Source organism: Melozone crissalis, unplaced genomic scaffold (assembly GCF_028551555.1).
Source record: "Melozone crissalis strain CALT ecotype California unplaced genomic scaffold, PUWL_Pcris_2 ptg000016l_1, whole genome shotgun sequence".
In the NCBI taxonomy this organism is placed as follows: Eukaryota; Metazoa; Chordata; class Aves; order Passeriformes; family Passerellidae; genus Melozone; species Melozone crissalis.
The window spans coordinates 1,686,408-1,708,870 of NW_026535794.1; the positions used below are offsets into that span (position 1 = coordinate 1,686,408).

The 22,463-nt window shown below is 45.5% G+C and overlaps 1 protein-coding gene across 1 annotated transcript in view; it reads left to right on the forward strand.

Moving 5' to 3' along the window:
• Positions 1-222: 222 nt before the first annotated feature.
• The window catches only part of ALS2CL (ALS2 C-terminal like), a 57,210-nt gene continuing 34,969 nt past the window's right edge, over positions 223-22,463 (forward strand). The window contains 10 exon segments of the mRNA XM_054273864.1: positions 223-346; positions 1,683-1,875; positions 2,931-2,996; positions 7,069-7,234; positions 9,409-9,537; positions 13,456-13,575; positions 14,943-15,019; positions 15,567-15,633; positions 16,102-16,298; positions 21,694-21,759. Coding sequence (XP_054129839.1) covers positions 232-346; positions 1,683-1,875; positions 2,931-2,996; positions 7,069-7,234; positions 9,409-9,537; positions 13,456-13,575; positions 14,943-15,019; positions 15,567-15,633; positions 16,102-16,298; positions 21,694-21,759 — 1,196 coding nt within the window. The 5' untranslated portion in view covers positions 223-231.

A 22,463-nucleotide genomic window follows, 5' to 3' on the forward strand; every position in this document is an offset into this window, starting at 1 on the left:
GAAAATTTGGGAAAATTTGGGAAAATTCGGGAAAATTCAGGAAAACTGGGCTGGGTTGAGCTGTTTGGTTTCTGTTTCTCTTCCAACTTTTCTCGAGGATTTTTGGGATCAGCCCCACTCAAGAATGGGGCCAAGGGCAGGGAAGCTTTGCTGGAAATCCAAGGAAAAACCTTGGAGATGGAATCCGATGGATTTCCAGGGATTTGATTCATTCCCGCTGTTTTCCAGGCCATGTCCACAGCTGGAATTTCGGGAATTTTGGAATTGTTGCTCCAGCTGGAGGAAAACTTCTCCTCCTGCCTGGCCCGGATCGACGCCCTCATCATCAAACCTCTGCTCCAGGCAGGTAAATTCCGGAATTTTCTGGGAATTTTTCTATGGAATTCCCACCTGGAATTGATCTGGGAGGGGATTTCTGGCTGGAATTCCTGCTGGGAAGAGGAAATGTTTTGTGGGAATGTTTTCCTTAAATTGGGAATGGAGAACGAGACCAGGGTGGTTTTTTGGGATCAATCCGTGTTTTCATCGGGATCAGCGTTCCTGATCCAGGGAAATTCCAAATCCAAGGAAATTCCTGGCCCTGATTTTCCTGCGTGGGGCTTTTCCAGGAATTCTTTTTGGGATGACTCCAAGGAAAGTGGGAATTTTTCCCACCCTTGGGAAAAGGGTCCAGAGAGTTTGGGATAGAGTTTGTCCCATTCCAGCAAAAACGCTCCATGGCCTCCAAAAATTCCTGGAATTTCCCCCTTTTTCTCCCCATTCTTCCCATTTTTTCCCCTCTCTATTTTCCCAAATTATTTATTTCCTTCCAGTCAAAACAGCTCCAAAAATTCCTGGAATTTCCTTTTTTTTTTTCAGATCTATTTTCCCCATTTCCCCCCCCCCCTCTATTCCCAAATTATTCATTTCCTCCAGGAAAAATGGCTGCATGGACTCCGAAAATTCCTGGAATTTCCCCAGTTTTTTCCATTTTCCCATTTTTGTTCCTTTTTATTTTCCCACATCATTCAATTTATTCCAGCAAAATGGCTCCAAGGCCTCCAAAAATTCCTGGAATTTCCCCCTTTTTCCCCATTTTTCCCATTTTTTCCCCTCTCTATTTTCCCAAATTATTTATTTCCTTCCGGTCAAAACAGCTCAAAAAATTCCTGGAATTTTCTTTTTTTTTCAGATCTATTTTTCCCATTTTTCTTCCCCTCTATATTCCCAAATTATTCATTTCCTCCAGGAAAAATGGCTGCATGGACTCTGAAAATTCCTGGAATTTCCACAATTTTTTCCATTTTCCCCATTTTTTCTCCTTTTTATTTTCCCACATGATTCAATTTATTCCAGCAAAATGGTTCCTTGAAAACCATTCTGAAAATTCCTGAAATTTCCCATTTTTTCCATTTCCCGCATTGTTTTCCTCTCTGTTTTCCCAAATTATTTAATTGATTCCTTCCAAAACAGCTCTGAAAATTCCTGGAATTTCCCCTTTTTTTTTTTTTTTTTTCATTCTTCCCATATTTTCTTTTCTCTACATTCCCAAATTATTCAATTCATTCCTTCCAACCAAAACAGCTCTGGTAAAAAATTCTTGAAATTTCCCATTTCTCAGAATTTCTCAACCACAAAATTCCACAAAACCCCTTTGGAATTCCACTTTTCCCACAGGATTTTCCCAATTTTTCCCCTCCCAGAGCCGCAGGATCCGAAGGAAAAGGAGAATTTCCAGCTCTTCGTGCTCCTCAACGATCGCTTCCAAACCCTCTGGAATTTCACGGAGGAGAATTCCCGGATCCTGAGGGGGAAATCTCCGTTGGAAAATTCCGGCTGTATCCAGGATTTTTACATCCTCTGGAAAGGAGAAGTTTTCCTCAGCCTCTACATCCAGTGAGCGTCGGAATATTTGGGAAAACGGGATTGGGTTGATCCCATTGGGAATATCGGGAAAAATTGGGATGGGAGCTCACAGAGGGAAAATGGCCATGGAAAATGGGTTGGGTGGGATTTTCCCAGGATTTTGTGAAATTTTATGGAGAGCTGAAATTCCATAAAAATCTTCAATTTTACATTTTCGCTTCTCCATGGAAGCGGCCAAAGCGTTCCCAGTTTGGGCTTTCCCAGTTTGGGTTTTCCCAGTTTGGGTTTTCCCAGTTTGGGCTTTCCCAGTTTGGGTTTTCCCAGTTTGGGTTTCCCAGTTTGGGGTTTCCCAGTTTGGGCTTTCCCAGTTTGGGGTTTTCCAGTTTGGGTTTTCCCAGTTTGGGCTTTCCCAGTTTGGGCTTTCCCAGTTTGGGTTTCCCAGTTTGGGCTTTCCCAGTTTGGGGTTTTCCAGGTGAATGAGATTTTGGATGATCCAAAGAAATTTTCCAGAGGTTTTATTCCTGTTTTTTTTGAATTAAACCCAGGTTTAATGTGGGATTTGCTGGGAAAATGTGAAATTTGCTGGGAGAAAATGTGGGATTTACTCAGAATTTTAGGTGCAGAAAATGCAGATCTTGGAAGAAAATCTTGGGAAACATGAGATGGAAAAAAAGAGAATTCCAAGTTTTACTTGGAAAAATAAAGCACAGAGCTGGAGTGTGACAACTCCATTATTTCCACCCCAGAATTCCCAAATTTTCCCAATTCTGTTGGGAATTCTGTGGTGAATAAACAGCTCAGATCAGAAAATTCCTTTATGGAATTTTATTCTGTAAAATCTGATGGAAACGGATCCCAGGATTATCAGCACTTTTGCCTTATCCAAATCTGCCAAAAAATCCTGGAATTAAGATTGGGAAAGAATTCCAAGATCTGATCCAACCTTTGATCCCAATCCATCCAACATCTGGGCCTGCATTTTTCCAGAGGTGCTTTTATGGGATTAAGGGAACTCCCCAAAAAGCTGGGATCCATAAATTCATCCCGAATTTCCCTCTCAAACTCCTCCTTGGAATTTTTTCCAGGTATTTCGTCACCTTCGCCAACTTTGTCGTGGTCCAGGGCTTCGAGCAGGCCGCCAGGAGCAAGAGGTCGGCGGGTGGAAAATCCTTGGGAATTTTGGGAATCCTTGGGATGTGGGGACACCAGAGAATCTCAGAATTCCAGAACGGTTTGGAAAATTCCCCAAAAAAATCCTCTCATCCTATCCTGGGCCAACTCCCACTGTGGTTGCTCCAAGCCCTTTCCAACCTTGGACAATTCCAGAATTGGATTTTCCTCTTCCCTTCTGGAGCTGGAAAGTTGGGATTTGGGGATTTAGGGAAAAGATGGAATTGGAATTCCCAGCCAAATTCCTTTCTCCAATTTATCCCAGATTTTTATGGAAGCAGGGAATGGAAACATGGATTTCTAAGGAGCACATTCCCAGTTTTTCCTTGGCTCCCATTATCCCAGGTTGCTCTAAACCTTGTCCAATTCCAAGATTGGCTTTCCCTCTTCCTAACCTGGGATTTGGGGATTTAGGGAAAAGATGGAATTGGGGAGAGGAATTTGGCTGGGAATTCCAATTTATCCCAGATTTTTATGGAAGCAGGGAGTAAAACCAGGGATTTCTAAGGAGCACATTCCCATTTTTTCCATGGCTCCTGCTATCCCAGGTTGCTCCAAACCCTGTCCAGTTCCAAGACTGGATTTTCCTCTTTCCAACCACCCCCAGCTCCTTCTGGAATTGGAAACTTGGGATTTGGGGATTTAGGGAAAAGATGGAATTGGAATTCCCAGCCAAATCCCTCTCTCCAATTTATCCCAGATTTTTATGGAAGCAGGGAATGGAAACACGGATTTCTAAGGAGCACATTCCCAATTTTTCCATGGCTCCTTTTATCCACGGATGGATTCCCTCTTTCCCAGTTCCCTCTTTCCAACCATCCCCAGCTCCTTCTGGAGTTGGAAACTTGGGATTTGGGGATTTAGGGAAAAGATGGAATTGGGGAGAGGAATTTGGCTGGGAATTCCCACTTATCCCAGATTTTTATGGAAGCAGGGAGTAAAACCATGGATTTCTAAGGAGCACATTCCCAATTTTTCCATGGCTCCTGCTATCCCAGGTTCCAAGATTGGATTTTCCTCTTCCATCCACCCCCAGCTCCTTCTGGAGTTGGAAATTTAAGATTTGGAGATTTAAGGAAGGGGTGGGAATCTGTCTGGGAATTCCAACTTATCCCAGATTTTAATGGAAGCAGGGAATGGAAACCTGGATTTCTAAGGAGCACATTCCCAATTTTTCCATGGCTCCTACTATGCCAGATTGCTCCAATCCTTGTCCAATTCCAGGATTGGATTTTCCTCTTCCAATCACTCCCAGCTCCTTCTGGAGTTGGAAACTTGGGGTTTGGGGATTTAGGGAAAAGATGGAATTGGAATTCCCAGCCAAATTCCTTTCTCCAATTTATCCCAGATTTTTATGGAAGCAGGGAATGGAAACCTGGATTTCTAAGGAGCACATTCCCAGTTTTTCTTTGGTTCCCCCTATCCCAGGTTGCTCCAAACCCTGTCCAGTTCCAAGACTGGATTTTCCTCTTTCCAACCACCCCCAGCTCCTTCTGGAGTTGGAAACTTGGGATTTGGGGATTTAGGAAAGGGGTGGGAATCTGGCTGGGAATTCCCACTAATCCCAGATTTTTATGGAAGCAACAACTGCAGACAGGAATTTTTAACGAGCGCATTCCCATTTTTCACGCCTTTCCCCGTCCTCACCACACAGAAAGTTTGGAAAACAGAAGAGCGGGAATTCCGGGATAATTAATGACCCTTTCTCATCATTCCATGGATGGATTCCCTCTTTCCCAATTCCCTCTTTCCAACCACCCCCAGCTCCTTCCAGAGTTGGAAATTTAGGATTTGGGGTTTAGGAAAGGGGTGGGAATCTGGCTGGGAATTCCCACAAATCCCAGATTTTTATGGAAGCAGGGAATGGAAACATGGATTTCTAAGGAGCACATTCCCAGTTTTTCCTTGGCTCCCATTATCCCAGGTTGCTCTAAACCTTGTCCAATTCCAAGATTGGCTTTCCCTCTTCCTAACCTGGGATTTGGGGATTTAGGGAAAAGATGGAATTGGGGAGAGGAATTTGGCTGGGAATTCCAATTTATCCCAGATTTTTATGGAAGCAGGGAGTAAAACCAGGGATTTCTAAGGAGCACATTCCCATTTTTTCCATGGCTCCTGCTATCCCAGGTTGCTCCAAACCCTGTCCAGTTCCAAGACTGGATTTTCCTCTTTCCAACCACCCCCAGCTCCTTCTGGAATTGGAAACTTGGGATTTGGGGATTTAGGGAAAAGATGGAATTGGAATTCCCAGCCAAATCCCTCTCTCCAATTTATCCCAGATTTTTATGGAAGCAGGGAATGGAAACACGGATTTCTAAGGAGCACATTCCCAATTTTTCCATGGCTCCTTTTATCCACGGATGGATTCCCTCTTTCCCAGTTCCCTCTTTCCAACCATCCCCAGCTCCTTCTGGAGTTGGAAACTTGGGATTTGGGGATTTAGGGAAAAGATGGAATTGGGGAGAGGAATTTGGCTGGGAATTCCCACTTATCCCAGATTTTTATGGAAGCAGGGAGTAAAACCATGGATTTCTAAGGAGCACATTCCCAATTTTTCCATGGCTCCTGCTATCCCAGGTTCCAAGATTGGATTTTCCTCTTCCATCCACCCCCAGCTCCTTCTGGAGTTGGAAATTTAAGATTTGGAGATTTAAGGAAGGGGTGGGAATCTGTCTGGGAATTCCAACTTATCCCAGATTTTAATGGAAGCAGGGAATGGAAACCTGGATTTCTAAGGAGCACATTCCCAATTTTTCCATGGCTCCTACTATGCCAGATTGCTCCAATCCTTGTCCAATTCCAGGATTGGATTTTCCTCTTCCAATCACTCCCAGCTCCTTCTGGAGTTGGAAACTTGGGGTTTGGGGATTTAGGGAAAAGATGGAATTGGAATTCCCAGCCAAATTCCTTTCTCCAATTTATCCCAGATTTTTATGGAAGCAGGGAATGGAAACCTGGATTTCTAAGGAGCACATTCCCAGTTTTTCTTTGGTTCCCCCTATCCCAGGTTGCTCCAAACCCTGTCCAGTTCCAAGACTGGATTTTCCTCTTTCCAACCACCCCCAGCTCCTTCTGGAGTTGGAAACTTGGGATTTGGGGATTTAGGAAAGGGGTGGGAATCTGGCTGGGAATTCCCACTAATCCCAGATTTTTATGGAAGCAACAACTGCAGACAGGAATTTTTAACGAGCGCATTCCCATTTTTCACGCCTTTCCCCGTCCTCACCACACAGAAAGTTTGGAAAACAGAAGAGCGGGAATTCCGGGATAATTAATGACCCTTTCTCATCATTCCATGGATGGATTCCCTCTTTCCCAATTCCCTCTTTCCAACCACCCCCAGCTCCTTCCAGAGTTGGAAATTTAGGATTTGGGGTTTAGGAAAGGGGTGGGAATCTGGCTGGGAATTCCCACAAATCCCAGATTTTTATGGAAGCAACAGCTGCAGACAGGAATTTGTAAGGAGCGCATTCCCAGATTTTTCACACCTTTCCCCGTCCTCACCACAGAGAAAGTTTGGAAAACAGAAGAGCGGGAATTCTGGGATAATTAATGACCCTTTCTCATCATTCCATGGATGGATTCCCTCTTTCCCAATTCCCTCTTTCCAACCACCCCCAGCTCCTTCCAGAGTTGGAAACTTAAGATTTGAGGATTTAGGGAAGGGGTGGGAATCTGGCTGGGAATTCCCACTAATCCCAGATTTTTGTGGAATCAGGGAATGAAAACATGGATTTCTAAGGAGCACATTCCCAATTTTTCCATGGTTCCTGTTATCCATGGATGGATTCCATCCTTCCAACCACCCCCAGCTCCTTCCATAGCTGGAAATTTAGGATTTGGGGTTTAGGGAAGGGGTGGGAATCTGGCTGGGAATTCCCACTAATCCCAGATTTTTATGGAAGCCACAACTGCAGACAGGAATTTGTAAGGAGCGCATTCCCAGATTTTTCACACCTTTCCCCGTCCTCACCACACAGAAAGTTTGGAAAACAGAAGAGCGGGAATTCTGGGATAATTAACGACCCTTTCTCATCATTCCCAATTTTCCAGTGATGCCTGGAGGCTGCACAAGGCGGTGCTGAAGGAATTCCTGCGGGATTTCACCTCGGAGAGCTCCCTGGGCCTGGCCCTGCACTTGGTGCTCCACAAACCCTTCCGGGAGCACATCCAGAGCTACCTGCGGCTCCTCACGCAGCTCCAGGAGCAGCTCCAGGAGGTGGGAATTCCCTGGAATGCTCAGGGGATCTTCTTGATGGGATTTGTGGGAAGAAACATTCCCTAAAATTCAATCTGGAACTCCTTTGCTAAATATTCCTGAAAATCTAACCTGGACCTTTTTTGATCCAGGATGGATACGTTGCTAAATGTTCCCAAAAATCGAATCTGGAACTCCTTTCCTAAATATTCCTGAAAATCTAACCTGGAACCTGTTTGGCCCAGGATGGACGCATTGATGAATATTCCCAAAAATCCAACCTGGAATTTTTTTCCCTAAATATTCCCTAAAATCCAGCCTGGACCTGTTTTGATCCAGAATGGACACGTTGCTAAATATTCCCAAAAATCCAACCTGGAACTCCTTTCCTAAATATTCGCTAAAATCCAGCTTGGAATTCCCTTCCTAAATGTTCCCAAAAATCCAACCTGGATCTTTTTTGATCTGGAATGGATGCGTTGCTAAATATTCCCAAAAATCGAATCTGGAACTCCTTTCCTAAATATTCCCTAAAATCCAGCTTGGAACTCCTTTCCTAAATATTCCCTAAAATCCAACCTGGATCTCCTTTGTTAATTATTCCTGAAAATCCAGCCTGGACCTTTTTTGATCCATGATGGACACGTTGCTAAATATTCCCAAAAATCCAACCTGAAATTCCTTTCCTAAGTATTCCCAAAAATTCAACCTGGAACTCCTTTCCTAAATATTCCCAAAAGTCCATCTTGGAACTCCTTTCCTAAATATTCCCTAAAATCCAGCTTGGAGATCCCTTCCTAAATATTCCCTAAAATCCAGCCTGGACATTTTTTGATCCAGAATGGACACATTGCTGAATATTCCCTGAAATCCAGCCTGGAACTCCTTTCCTAAATATTCCCTAAAATCCAGTTTGGAACTCCTTTCCTAAATATTCCCAAAAATCCAACCTAGAACTCCTTTGCTAAATTCCCTAAAATCCAGCCTGGAACTCCTTTCCTAAATATTCCCTAAAATTCAACCTGGATCTCCTTTGTTAATTATTCCTGAAAATCCAGCCTGGACCTTTTTTGATCCAGGAGGGACACATTCCTAAATATTCCCAAAAATCCAATCTGGAATTCCTTTCTTAAACATTCCCAAAAATCCAGCCTGGACCTTTTTTGATCCATGATGGATGCATTACTAAATATTCCCAAAAGTCCAACCTGAAATTCCTTTCCTAAATATTCCCAAAAATCCAACCTGAAATTCCTTTCCTAAATATTCCCAAAAATTTAACCTGGAATGCCTTTCCTAAATATTCCGTAAAATCCAGCCTGGACCTTTTTTGATCCATGATGGACACGTAACTAAATATTCCCCAAAATCCAACCTGAAATTCCTTTCCTAAATATTCCCTGAAATCCAGCTTGGAACTCCTTTCCTAAATATTCCCTAAAATTCAACCTGGATCTCCTTTGTTAATTATTCCTGAAAATCCAGCCTGGACCTTTTTTGATCCATGATGGATGCAGTACTAAATATTCCCAAAAGTCCAGCCTGAAATTCCTTTCCTAAATATTCCCAAAAATCCAACCTGAAATTCCTTTCCTAAATATTCCCTGAAATCCAGCTTGGAACTACTTTCCTAAATATTCCCAAAAGTCCATCTTGGAACTCCTTTCCTAAATATTCCCAAAAATCCAAGCTGGGCCTTTTTCAATCCAGAATGGACACGTTGCTAAATATTCCCAAAAATCCAGCTTGGAACTCCTTTCCTAAATATTCCCTAAAATCCAGCCTGGAACTCCTTTCCTAAATATTCCCAAAAATCTAGCTTGGAACTCCTTTCCTAAATATTCCCTAAAATCCAGCCTGGAACTCCTAAATATTCCCAAAAATCCAGCCTGGACCTTTTTTTGATCCAGGATGGACGTGTTGCTAAATATTCCCTAAAATCCAACCTGGACATTGATAAATATTCCCAAAAATCCTACCCGGACCTTCTTTGCTAAATATTCCCAAAAACCCAGCCTGGACCTCCCTCATTCCAGGCGGGACACGATGCTGGATATTCCCAAATATCCCGCCTGGACATTGCTACATATAAAAGAAATATTTCAATTTAATGTTTAAATGGATAAATATTCCCAAAAATCCAGCCCGGACCTCCCTTGACCCAAATTTCCTGGAGTTTTGCCGTCCTTTCCCAGGGCTCGGAGCGGGATGTGGTGGCCACAGTGGCGCAGGAATTTGGGAAGCTGGAATCCTTCATCAGCCAGGTCCTGGATGAAGCCGTCTTCACCAAGGAGCTCTGGAAATCCCTGGGCCACAAATTCACCGTGAGTCCCGAGGGAATGGAGCAGGGATCGGGAATTTGGTGTGGATTGGGGATTTGATAAGGATGAGGAGTTTGATATGGATCGGGAATTTGATGAGGAGTTTGGTATGGATCAGGAATTTGAAGTGGACTCGGAATTTGTTAAGGATAAGGAATGAGATGTGTATGGGGAATTTGGTATGGATCAGGAATTTCAAGTGGATTGGGAATTTAATAAGGATGAGGAATTTGGTATGGATTGGGAATTGATAAGAATGTGGAATTTGGTATGGATTGGGAATTTGGTATGGATTGGGAATTGGAATTTGAAGTGGACTGGGAATTTGATAAGGATGAGGAATTTGATATGGATTGGGAATTTGATGAGGAGTTTGGTATGGATCGGGAATTTGAAGTGGACTGGGGATTTGATAAGGATGAAAAATCTGGTATGGATCAGGAATTTGATATGGATCAGGAATTTGAAGTGGACTCGGAATTTGTTAAGGATAAGGAATGAGATGTGTATGGGGAATTTGGTATGGATCAGGAATTTCAAGTGGATTGGGAATTTAATAAGGATGAGGAATTTGGTATGGATTGAGAATTGATAAGAATGAGGAATTTGGTATGGATTGGGAATTTGGTATGGATTGGGAATTGGAATTTGAAGTGGACTGGGAATTTGATAAGGATGAGGAATTTGGTATGGATCAGGAATTTGATGAGGATTTTGATATGGATCAGGAATTTGATATGGATGAGGAATTTGAAGTGGATTGGGAATTTGTTAAGGATGAGGAATTAGATACGTATTGGGAATTTGGTGTGGATTAGGAATTGGAAGTGGATGAGGAATTTGATAGGAATGAAGAATTTTATAAGAAAAAAGAATTTTATTTAACTGGGAATTTTGTATGGGTCAGGAATTTTATATGGTCAGGAATTTGGTATGGATTGGGGATTTGATAAGGATGAGGAATTTGATATGGATTGGGAATTTGATGAGGAGTTTGGTATGGATCGGGAATTTGAAGTGGGCTGGGGATTTGATAAGGATGAAAAATTTGGGATGGATCAGGAATTTGATATGGATCAGGAATTTCAAGTGGATTGGGAATTTAATAAGGATGAGGTATTTGGTATGGATTGGGAATTTGGTATGGATTGGGAATTGGAATTTGAAATGGACTGGGAATTTGATAAGGATGAGGAATTTGGTATGGATCAGGAATTTGATGAGGGTTTTGATATGGATCAGGAATTTGATATGGATGAGGAATTTGAAGCAGATTGGGAATTTGTTAAGGATGAGGAATTAGATATGTATTGGGAATTTGGTGTGGATCAGGAATTGGAAGTGGATGAGGAATTTGATAGGAATGAAGAATTTTATAAGAAAAAAGAATTTTATTTAACTGGGAATTTTGTATGGGTCAGGAATTTTATATGGTCAGGAATTTGGTATGGATTGGGGATTTGATAAGGATGAGGAATTTGATATGGATTGGGAATTTGATGAGGAGTTTGGTATGGATCGGGAATTTGAAGTGGACTGGGGATTTGATAAGGATGAAAAATCTGGTATGGATCAGGAATTTGATATGGATCAGGAATTTGAAGTGGACTCGGAATTTGTTAAGGATAAGGAATGAGATGTGTATGGGGAATTTGGTATGGATCAGGAATTTCAAGTGGATTGGGAATTTAATAAGGATGAGGAATTTGGTATGGATTGGGAATTTGACAAGAATGAGGAATTTGGTATGGATTGGGAATTTGGTATGGATTGGGAATTGGAATTTGAAGTGGACTGGGAATTTGATAAGGATGAGGAATTTGGTATGGATCAGGAATTTGATGAGGGTTTTGATATGGATCAGGAATTTGATATGGATGAGGAATTTGAAGCGGATTGGGAATTTGTTAAGGATGAGGAATTAGATACGTATTGGGAATTTAGTATGGATCAGGAATTGGAAGTGACTGGGGAATTTGATAAGAATGAAGGATTTGATGTGGATTGGGAATTTGGTATGGGCAAGGAATTAGATATGGATCAGGAGTTTGAAATGGATTGGGAATTTGATATGGGTCAGGAATATGGTATGGATCGGGAATTTGATAAGGATGAGGAATTGAAATTGGATGGGGAATTTGATATGGGTCAGGAATTTGATAAGGATGAGGAATTTGGTACGGATCGGGAATTTATTATGGATTGGGAATTTGAGGCTGGAATTCAACAGAGCAGAGTTGGGTGGAAGAGTTGGAGGAATTCCCTGGGGTTTCAAAGCCAAGTTTGTGTCCTAAGTGTGTCACTGTCACTGGAACCTTGAGCCAGAGAGAATTTTATATGGATCATGAATTTTATATGGATCGGGAGTTTGATTTTGACTGGGAATTTGATATGGATGTGATATGGATTTGATATGGATCCAGGGTTTGAGGATTGAAGTTGACAGAGCAGAGCTGGGTGGGAGACCTGGAGAAACTCCCTGGGGGTTTTAATGTTGAGTTTTGTGTCCAGTGGTGTCACTGTCACTGGAGCCCTGAGTCAGAGAGAATTTGATATGGATCAGGAATTTGATATGGATCAGGAATTTGATGTGGATTGGGAATTTTAGACAGGGATTCAACAGAGCAGAGCTGGGTGGAAGAGTTGGGGAAACTCAATGGAGGTTTCAAAGCTGAGTTTGTGTCCCAAGTGTGTCACTGTCAGTGGAACCCCGAGCCAGAGGGAATTTGATGTAAATTGGGAATTTGATATGATCAGGAATTTGATTTGGATCAGGAGTTGGATTTTGACTGGGAATTTGATATGGATGTGAAATGGATTTGATGTGGATCAAGGATTGAAGTTGACAGAGCAGAGCTGGGTGGAAGAGTTGGAGAAACTCCGTGGGGATTTCAAAGCAGAGTTTGTCACTGACACTGGAACCCTGAGCCAGCGGGAATTTGATGTGGATCGGGAATTTGGTATGGATCAGGAGTTTGATTTTGACTGGGAATTTGATATGGATGTGATATGGATTTTATGTGCATCAAGGAACTGAGGCTGACAGAGCCAGAGGGAATTTGGTATGGACTGGGAATTTGATATGGATTGGGAATTTGAGGCTGGAATTCAATAGAGCAGAGCTGGGTGGAAGAGCTGGAGGAACTCCCTGGGGGTTTAAATGTTGAGCTTTGTGTCCAATGTCAGTGTCAGTTTTGTGCCCAGTGTCACTGGAACCCTGAGTCAGAGGGAATTTGATATGGATCAGGAATTGGAGGCTGGGATTCAACAGAGCAGAGCTGGGTGGAAAGGCTGGAGGAATTCCCTGGGGTTTCAAAGCCAAGTTTGTGTCCCAAGTGTGTCACTGTCACTGAAGCCCTGAGCCAGAGGGAATTTGATGTGGATTGGGAATTTCATATGGATCAGGAATTTTATATGGATCCGGAGTTTGATTTTGACTGGGAATTTGATATGGATGTGAAATGGATTTGATGTGGATCAAGGATTGAAGTTGACAGAGCAGAGCTGGGTGGAAGAGTTGGAGAAACTCCGTGGGGATTTCAAAGCAGAGTTTGTCACTGACACTGGAACCCTGAGCCAGCGGGAATTTGATGTGGATCGGGAATTTGGTATGGATCAGGAGTTTGATTTTGACTGGGAATTTGATATGGATGTGATATGGATTTTATGTGCATCAAGGAACTGAGGCTGACAGAGCCAGAGGGAATTTGGTATGGACTGGGAATTTGATATGGATTGGGAATTTGAGGCTGGAATTCAATAGAGCAGAGCTGGGTGGAAGAGCTGGAGGAACTCAGTGGGGCCAAGTTTGTGTCCCAAGTGTGTCACTGTCACTGGAACCCCAACCCAGCTGATCCCTGCAGGAATTCCTGCCTGGAATTCCACGTCCTCTCCCAATCCTGGTTTTTCCTGCTGCTCCAGGACGTGCTGTGTGTCCCTGAGAGGAGGCTCCTGGAGGACAGCAGGAACCTTCCCATCGCGTCCGGCTCCGCCCGCTCCGAGCGGCTCCTGCTCTTCGACGACGTCCTGGTGCTCATCCAGGTGAGCCCGGGATCCTCCTGGGAAGGGAGCACGGATAAATGGGCCTAAAATTCCAGTGGAATGGCAGAAATGACAGGAATTTCCATAGGAATGGTGGTAAAATTGCAGTTTTTTGGTGTTGAACTCACAGCAGAGTTTGGCTGTTGGGAAAATTGGGGAAACTTTGTCTCGGATCCATCTGTGTGTGGTTGGCTCTGGAAAATAAAGGAAATCTGGGAAGGAGTGGAGGAGATCCACAGAACATTTTTCCAGGAAGTGTGGATTGTCCACCATCACAGGCACCTTTTGAGTGGTCCACACCATTTTCCACAGGGAATTTTGGCCCTTGTTTATCCCAAGGGATTTGATGGATCAAGGATGACATTCCATGAGATCCCATGCATTGGGATAAACGGGATTTTCCATGTTTGTGCCACATCAGCAGATTTGGAGGTGGTTTTGGGGCTATTTTGGGAATTTTGGGGTGTGGGGATGTGTTCCCATGAGGGAATTCCAGCTTGGATCGTGATGGTGGCTGGGATGGGAACACAGGATCAACAAATCCATGGAATTATCTCCATGTTCAATCCATGATTTCCATCTGTGTCTCACCTGCTACTGCCGAGCTTTATGGAGCTTTGGGAATTCCAACCAAATTGGGATTGACCTGGTTGGGAATTTTGATTCCTTCCTTTTCTGTTCTCCCAAATCTGGGAAACCAGTGTGGAATTCCTTGGAAAACTCCATCCCTCCAGGCAGCACCTCTGTGTGAACACCTGGATGTGAGGCAGGGAAAAGAGATGATAAATTACAATTTCCCTTTTATTCCAATCGTTGGAGTTTGTTTTTTTGGGTGCTGTTGATTCCCAAAGTGACTCCTTAAATTTGGGATTTCTGGGATATTTCTAATGGTGCCACGTGGAGTCCAAATCCTAAATAATTCCCAGAATGGATTGGATGGAAAGGGAGCTCAAAGATGATCCATTCCCACCCCATTCCATGGTTCCCACCATCCCAGGTTGCTTCAAGCCTTGTCCAACCTTTCCTTGGATACTTCCAGGGATGGGCAACCAGAAATCTCTGGGAATATTGGCTGGAATGATTTGGGAATGTTGCCATGTGCTAGGGAAGGAATTCCTGTGGAGATCAGGGTCATGTGGGAATGTTTTACTCCTGGATGTGGCCATGGAATTTTGAAAGAGCTTCAGGACTGTTCAAACGAGAACTTCCCTCCTTTTCTGGTGGCTTTTCCATCTCCAGGGTCTCTCCTCCCAATGTGGGATGGATAGACCTTCAGAAAGTTGGGAATTTCTGCTGCCACTCCAGCTCTGCCATTCCATGGATGTTTCCAGCAATAGCAGGACCATCTTTTCCCATTTTTTTTCCAGGGAAACAGCTTCCAGAGTTTTGATCTGAAGCTAGTGTGGGTGGATGAAAACTGTGGAGAGAAATCGGCTCCAGGACTGTGAGTGAGAAATTCCCACTGGGAGTTAAACAAAAGGAATAAAAATGTTCAGGTCAATGGGAAAAGGATCCAAAGCTTTGTCCCATCTCCTTTCCAAGCCATGGGATTGGGATATGAATAATGGGATCTCACCAGCTTGGAATTTGCTGCCAGATTGAAATCCCAGAATTTCTGAGGTTGGAAAAGCCCTCTGGGATCATCAAATCCAACCTGTGTCCCATCCCCACCCTGTTCCCAGCCCAGAATTCCTTGGACACCTCCAGGGATGGGCACTCCAGACCTCCCTGGGCAATTCCAATGCCTGACCACGTTTTCCATGAAAAAATTCCTGCTGATGTCCAACCTGGCCTTCCCCCGGCACGACCTGAGGCTGTTCCATCTTATCCCATTCGTTGCTAATGAATCCCAAAATTCTTTAATCCAGCCCTGGAGAACTTGAGATGTCTCCAGAAGAACCACCTGGGAAAGCACCAGGATCTCCAGGAGGGGAATGGGAAGAGCTGATGGATTGGGAATTGTGTTTTCCATCCTTTTGTTTCCCTCCCAGGCACAGCCTACGCATCACAACCCCGGAGGAGACGTTCGTCCTCTCCACCAAGGACCCTCAGATGAAGGTCAGGACTTGGGATTTTCCCATCTCTTTAGTATTTAAAATAGGATAATAATTCTGGTGAGGGTGGTTTGGGATCTTTGGCTCCTTTTCCCAAAAAACTCCTGGATTAGATGGCCAGAGGAGGCTCAGAGTTGATGGCTGGTGAGGAATGCTGGTTGGAACCCGTCGGTTTCTTGCTGCTTTTCCTGAAGGACAGGCCTATCCTGTGGGCAAATCAGCTTGAAAATTGTCTTTTTTTTTTTTTTTTTCATATCCAAGTGGAATTTTTCCCTCTTTTTCAACATCCAAGTGGAAATTCCTCCCTCCCGGCTGTTGTGCCTTGCTGCAGTTTCCACCTTCCAGGAGAACCCCTGTGGAAGCTGCAGAAGGGCTTTGATGGGAACCCACGAGCTCCTCGCCGCTTTCCTGCAGTTGTCTGCGGTTGATTTTCCTGGGATTTGTGCCCATTCCGTGTTTTCCGTGCCCTCAGGCCGTGTGGAGGTGGAAGCTGGAGCAGGCCGTGCGCCAGGCGCTGAACGGGAAGCGGGATTTCCCTCTCTGGGGCCGCAGCGGGGAGGGCAGCGAGGCCCCGTCCCGACGCTTCTTCAGCTACGTCTTCCGCATGGAGGGACGGCTCCGCGGGGCCACCTACGAGGGCGAGTGGCTCTGGGGGAAGCCCCACGGCAAGTAAGGAACATTTTGGGTCACTTTTCCAAGGGGGAATAAGGTTGGAAGTGCTGGTTTGGAGTTGCTGTGAAGGTTGGGAATGATCTTCAAGGTCAACCCAAACATCTCCAGGTCACTTGACCACATCATGAAGCCTGCCCACAGTTTTCTTGGCAGGCTCCGTGAGGCCACCTACGAGGGAGAGTGGCTCTGGGGGAAGCCCCATGGCAAGTAAGGAACCTTTTGGGCCTCTTTTCCAAGTGGGAATAAGGTTGGAAGTGCTGCTTTGGACTTTCTGTGAAAGTTGGGAAAGATCTCCAAAGTCAACGCAAACTTCTCCAGGTCACTCAAACATATCATGAAGGGGCTGCTCCTTTTCTGGGCAGGCTCAGGGTGGCCACTTATGAGGGTGAGTGGCTCTGGGAAGAACCTTCTAGGCCTCTTTTCCAAGTTGGACTAAGGTTGGAAGTGCTGGTCTGGCATTTCCGTGAAGGTTGGAGAAGATCTGCAAGGTCAACCCAAACCTCTCCAAATCACTCATGAAGGAGCTGCTCCTTTTCTAGGCAGGCTCTGTGGGGCCACCTGCGAGGGAGAGTGGCTCTGGGGGAAGCCCCATGGCAAGTAAGGAACATTTTGGGCTCCTTTTCCAAGTGGGAATAAGTTTGGAAGTGCTGGTTTGGCATTTCCATGAAGGTTGGAGAAGATCTCAAAGTTCAACCTAAACTTCTCCAGGTCACTCATGAAGGGGCTGTTCCTTTTTGAGCAGGCTCAGAGTAACCACTTATGAGGGTGAGTGGCTCTGGGAAGCACCTTTTAGGCCTCTTTTCCAAGTGGGAATAAGGTTGGAAGTGCTTGGAGCTTCCATGAAGGTTGGGAAAGGTCTCCAAGGTCAACCCAAACTTCTCCAGGTCACTCATGAAGGGGCTGCTCCTTTTCTGGGCAGGCTCCACCTATGAGGGAGAGTGGCTCTGGGAAGGAACATTCTAGGCCTCTTTTCCAAGTGGGAATAAGGCTGGAAGTGCTGGTTTGGAGTTGCTGTGAAGGTTGGGAAAGATCTCCAAGGTCAACACAAACATCTCTGGATCACTCAACCACATCATGAAGGAGCTGCTTCTTTTTGGGCAGGCTTAGAGTAACCACCCATGAGGGTGAGTGGCACTAGGAAGGAACCTTTTAGGCCTCTTTTCCAAGTGGGAATAAGGTTGGAAGTGCTTGGAGTTTCCATGAAGGTTGGGAAAGATCTCCAAGGTCAACCCAAACTTCTCCAGGTCACTCATGAAGGGGCTGCTCCTTTTCTGGGCAGACTCCACCCATGAGGGTGAGTGGCTCTGGGAAGGAACCTTTTAGGCTCCTTTTCCAAGTGGGAATGAGGTTGGAAGTGCTGGTTTGGAGTTGCTGTGAAGGTTGGGAAAGATCTGCAAGGTCTTCCCAAACTTCTCCAGGTCACTCAGGAAGGGGCTGCTCCTTTCTGGGCAGGCTCAGGGTGGCGACCTACAAGGGAGAGTGGCTCTGGGAAGGAACCTTCTGGGCACCTTTTCCAAGCAGGAACAAGGTTGGAAGCACCTTTTGGGCCTCTTTTCCAAGTGGGAATGAGGTTGGAAGTGCTTGGAGCTTCCATGAAGGTTGGGAAAGGTCTCCAAGGTCAACCCAAACTTCTCCAGGTCACTCATGAAGGGGCTGCTCCTTTTCTGGGCAGGCTCCACCCATGAGGGTGAGTGGCTCTGGGAAGGAACCCTCTGGGCCCCTTTTCCAAGTGGGAATGAGGTTGGAAGTGCTGGTTTGGAGTTGCTGTGAAGGTTGGGAAAGATCTCCAAGGTCACTCAACCACCTCATCAAGGGTCTGCTCCTTTTTTGGGCACTTCCAGGGTGGGGATAAGATTAGAATTTGATTTTTAATGATGTTGTGGATGTGAATCCAGGCCCGGCTCTCTTGGTTCCTGCCTCACTCATTCCCAGAGGGAATTCTGGCCTTGAGGGCAGGCTTAGCAAAGCCTGAGTCCTAAAACTTGGGATTTATTGTGGATGTCTCATCTGTGGTTTATGGATTAAATCCTAAAGGCTGCCCCAGAAACATGGTGTTGGTCTCACTGAGGGTGCTGCATGAGCTGGTGCCTCTACTTAGGATTTAGCCTGGGCCTAAAATTGAGATCTCACCCTCATGATGAGGAAAATCCCTGATAAAAACCCTTTGGGGAGAATTTTATTTATATATTTTATTTATATTTTTTTATTTTATTCTCCGCTAGCACAATCTCTTTGAACTTTATCCAAACTTGAACATCCAAACTTTTATCGCAGGAATTAAGAGAAGCTTAAATCCAAAAGGAGCTAAAATGGGAACATTGGGAACTGTTCAGTAAATCCAAGTTTAAGTGAATGTCTGTAAATCAAAAGATCCTGACCGAAATTTATTGGAAATAGGATAGAGAACACTCTGGGTTTTTTTGGGAAGAAACCTGGAATATGACCAAGCTCCTCAGCCACCAAAACACTGGGAAATTTTATTTCCCGTGAGTTTTGCACAGTTTGCTCTGGAAGCAAAAAGGATGGAGAGAGACTCACTTTGAGAGAACCTTAAAATAATGAAAGAATCCAGAATGGCTTGGAAGGGATTTGAGTCCAGTTCCAGTCCCAAATCCAAAACTGAACCCTGAATATTCAGTGGAGGAGATTGTGCCGTGCCCTGGAACAGCATCAAGGGAACGTTTAGGGCAGGAGACCTTTGGGTCATCCCCACCTTCACTCCCTCCAAACCATCTCCAGGTTTTTGTCCTCTCCTGCCTTAGGGCTGGAAAACTGGGATTCATCCAAACCTCTCTTGCCACATGGAGTGACTCGGGTGAGGCATCCCAGGAGATTTGTGGCAGAATTCAGGGACTTCAGGTGTTCAGCTCCTTGGATTTGAGTTCTCTTCCCACTGCTGGAATTCCTCTGCTGTGATTTTGTTGCTGGAAGGTTCCAGAGCAGCATCCTGGCCTTGGTGGCTGCTCTGGGATTTCCGAGGGAGGAGCACGTGGGCAGAGCTGTGGGAGTGGGAATTTGGGCTCTTTGGCAAAAACATCGGCGTTCTCCAGCTCCATTCTGCCTGTCCTGGAATTCCAGAGCTCTCCAGTGCCTGTCCTGGAATTTGGGGTGACCTGGGCTGGGAGAAGGCCAGACTCCCACTCACATGTGGCTTAAACATCCTTGTGCCTGGAGCAGACATGAAATTATGGAATATCCTGAGTGGGAAGGGCTCACGGGGATCAAGCCCTGTACAGATCCCAACAACCCCGCCCTGTCCAACCTCCTGGAGCAGCCTTGGGATTGTGCCCATTCCTTGGGGAATGTTCAGTGCCCGACACCCTCTGGAGGAACAACTTTTCCCTAAAATCCAACTTAAACCTGGCCCAGCTCCAGCTGTTCCCTCAACCCTTTGAGTGCTCCCCTTTTCCATTCCACAAAGCCAAAGGAGATTTAATTTTAAATTAAAATTAAAATATTGAAATTTGAAACACATCCAACCGATCCTCTGGAAAACTTGGAGAAGAGCCACTCTCATGGAGGTGTTTGAAACAACAACCTGGGTGAAAGTCAAACAACCTCCTCACGGTTTTGGTGTTGCACCATCTCCTGGCAAACCAGCCCAGAGGAGGTTTGGAGTCAATGTTGGGAAAGAATTCCTGGCTGGGAGGGTGGGGAGGGGCTGGGATGGAATTCCCAGAGAAACTGTGGCTGCCCCTGGATCCATGGAAGTGTCCAAGGCAAGGTTGGACACTTGGATCACCTGGGATAGTGGGAGGTGTCCCTGACCATGGGGTTGGAACTGGATGTTCTTTAGGATCCCATCCAGCCCCAAAAATTTGATGATTCCATGATTTTGAATTGTTCCAGTTGGGGTTTTGAAGTAAACCAGATGAGCTTGGCATCAGTGTGGAGGGAAAATATTCCAACATTCCCTGAGGGATTCCAAAGCCTTGGCCCTCAGCTCCAAAAAGAGCCCCAAATTCCTAAAATCCCTGATATTGCCTCTACCTACTTCTCAGCTTTAATTCCAAGCTCAAGATCCATTTAAGCTCAATTTGGGCAGGAATTCCTGGCTGGGAGGGTGGGGAGGAGCTGGGATGGAATTCCCAGAGCAGCTGTGGCTGCCCCTGGATCCCTGGCAGTGCCCAAGGCGAGGTTGGACACTTGGAGCAGCCTGGGGCAGTGGGAAGTGTCCCTGGCACAGGGTTGGAACTCGATGTTCTTTAGAATCCCATCCAACCACAAAAATTCCACGATTTCATGATTTTGAATTGCTCCAATTGGGGTTTTAAGGCAAAGCAGATGAGCTCAGCATCAGCATGGAGGGAAAATATTCCAGCATTCCCTGAGGGATTCCAAAGCCTTGGCCTCCAGCTCCAAATAGAGCTCAGAATTCCTCAAATCCCTGATATTTCCTCAGCCTAATTCCCACCTTTTATTAAGATTCATTTAAACTCGATTTGGGCAGGAATTCCTGGCTGGGAGGGTGGGGAGGGGCTGGGATGGAATTCCCAGAGCAGCTGTGGCTGCCCCTGGATCCCTGGCAGTGCCCAAGGCCAGGCTGGACACTTGGAGCACCTGGGGCAGTGGGAGGTGTCCCTGGCATGGGATGAGAAGATCTCGAGGGTCCTTCCAAGCCAAAGCATTCCAGGATTTTGTAATTCCATTGTGTCCGGCTGGGGAACGTGCAGGATCCGATTTTCTGGGCTGCGGCCGGAATTGAAGCTCTCAGTGGGTGTGGGTGGAGTGGGATTCCGGGAGGGAGGGAAATCGCTGCGGAGCCGGGCACGGCCGGGCAGGAATTTCCCTGGCATTGCCCATTCCCGGCTCTCCTTGCTGTGGGATCAGCTCCTGGAATCACTTCCCAGCCCCACAGAACATGGGATGAGCGATCCCTTGGGAATGGTTTTCCTCTCTGTTTTCCCGGTGGCTGAGCCGCTGGCATTCCAGGCTGCGGTGTCACCGTGCCCACGGGGATGTGCCAGGCAGGAACTGCAGCTGGATTAATCCCTGTAATTAATTCAGGGTCAGGTGCAAGGTCCCAAAGGCACGAGGCAGCACCTCCAGAAAATACTTTTGGGATTAGGGAATGGAACGGGTTCTTCCCACTCAGCCCAGAGCAGGAAAACATTGTGGGATTAAATCCTCCTGCTGGAAACCAAGGCCTGGGGGTGCCTTTTGTGTCTCTGTGCTCCGAGGAGCATTTTGGATGTTTGCCGTAAAATCTGGGAATGGTTTGGGTTGGAAAGAACTTTGGGAAAGATCCAATCCCACACCCTGCCATGGGCACCTTCCACGTAACTCCAAGGTCCATCTGAGCCGGCCTCAATATTTAGGCTGGGCTTTGGTGGGTGCTGCTCCATGTGGGAATGTTGTGGTGTCCCTTGTGAGAGAATTCCTTGGGTTCCAGGGGGACGCTGAAGTGGCGCGATGGACGCAACCACGTCGGGGATTTCCAGGAGGGCCTGGAGCACGGGTAAGCCTTGGAAAACAGCCTTGGAAAACGGGACATTCCCTGCTTTGAAATTAAACTGGAATGGTTCCTGCCAGAGGGTGGGACCTGGAGGGAGGGGACTGACACTGACTGACCCCAGGGGTTGAAATCTGATCCCAGATCCCAAAATCTGTGAGAATTTATTCCTAGGAAGTGTCTTAAAGTTGTTTTTAGATCCCTTTAAAACCTCACTTAAATGAGTTTTTCCTTCAAGATTTAAGATATCAATCCATGAAATTCAAGTATTATTTATCTCAATTTTATTGGAAATAGGACTTTAGGATTCCTCATTTTTCCAAAGAGGGGGCGAAAAAAATCCCAAATGCTTTTGTTGGGAATCCCAGAACGTTTAACTCTGCCCCTAAAATAGGAAATGGGGAAAGAGGGGAAAACAGAACTGAAAGAAACTCTGGAGAAGGAACAGTGAGGATCTGGGAGTGCAGCTCCCAGAGGGATGAGCTTTCCTTTGGGAAAAGTCCAGTGGCACCTGGGAAAAGTGTCTCAGGTAGGGCTGATCCAAGCACATAAACATTGGGAATTTGGACAATCCTTGGTTTTTGAACTTCATCCGCTACAATGGAGTTGCTGTTTTCAATACAGACATTTCCATCCAGTTGGAATCTGATCCCAGATCCCCAAATCCATGGGAATTTATTCGTAGGAACTGTCTTAAAGTTATTTTTAGG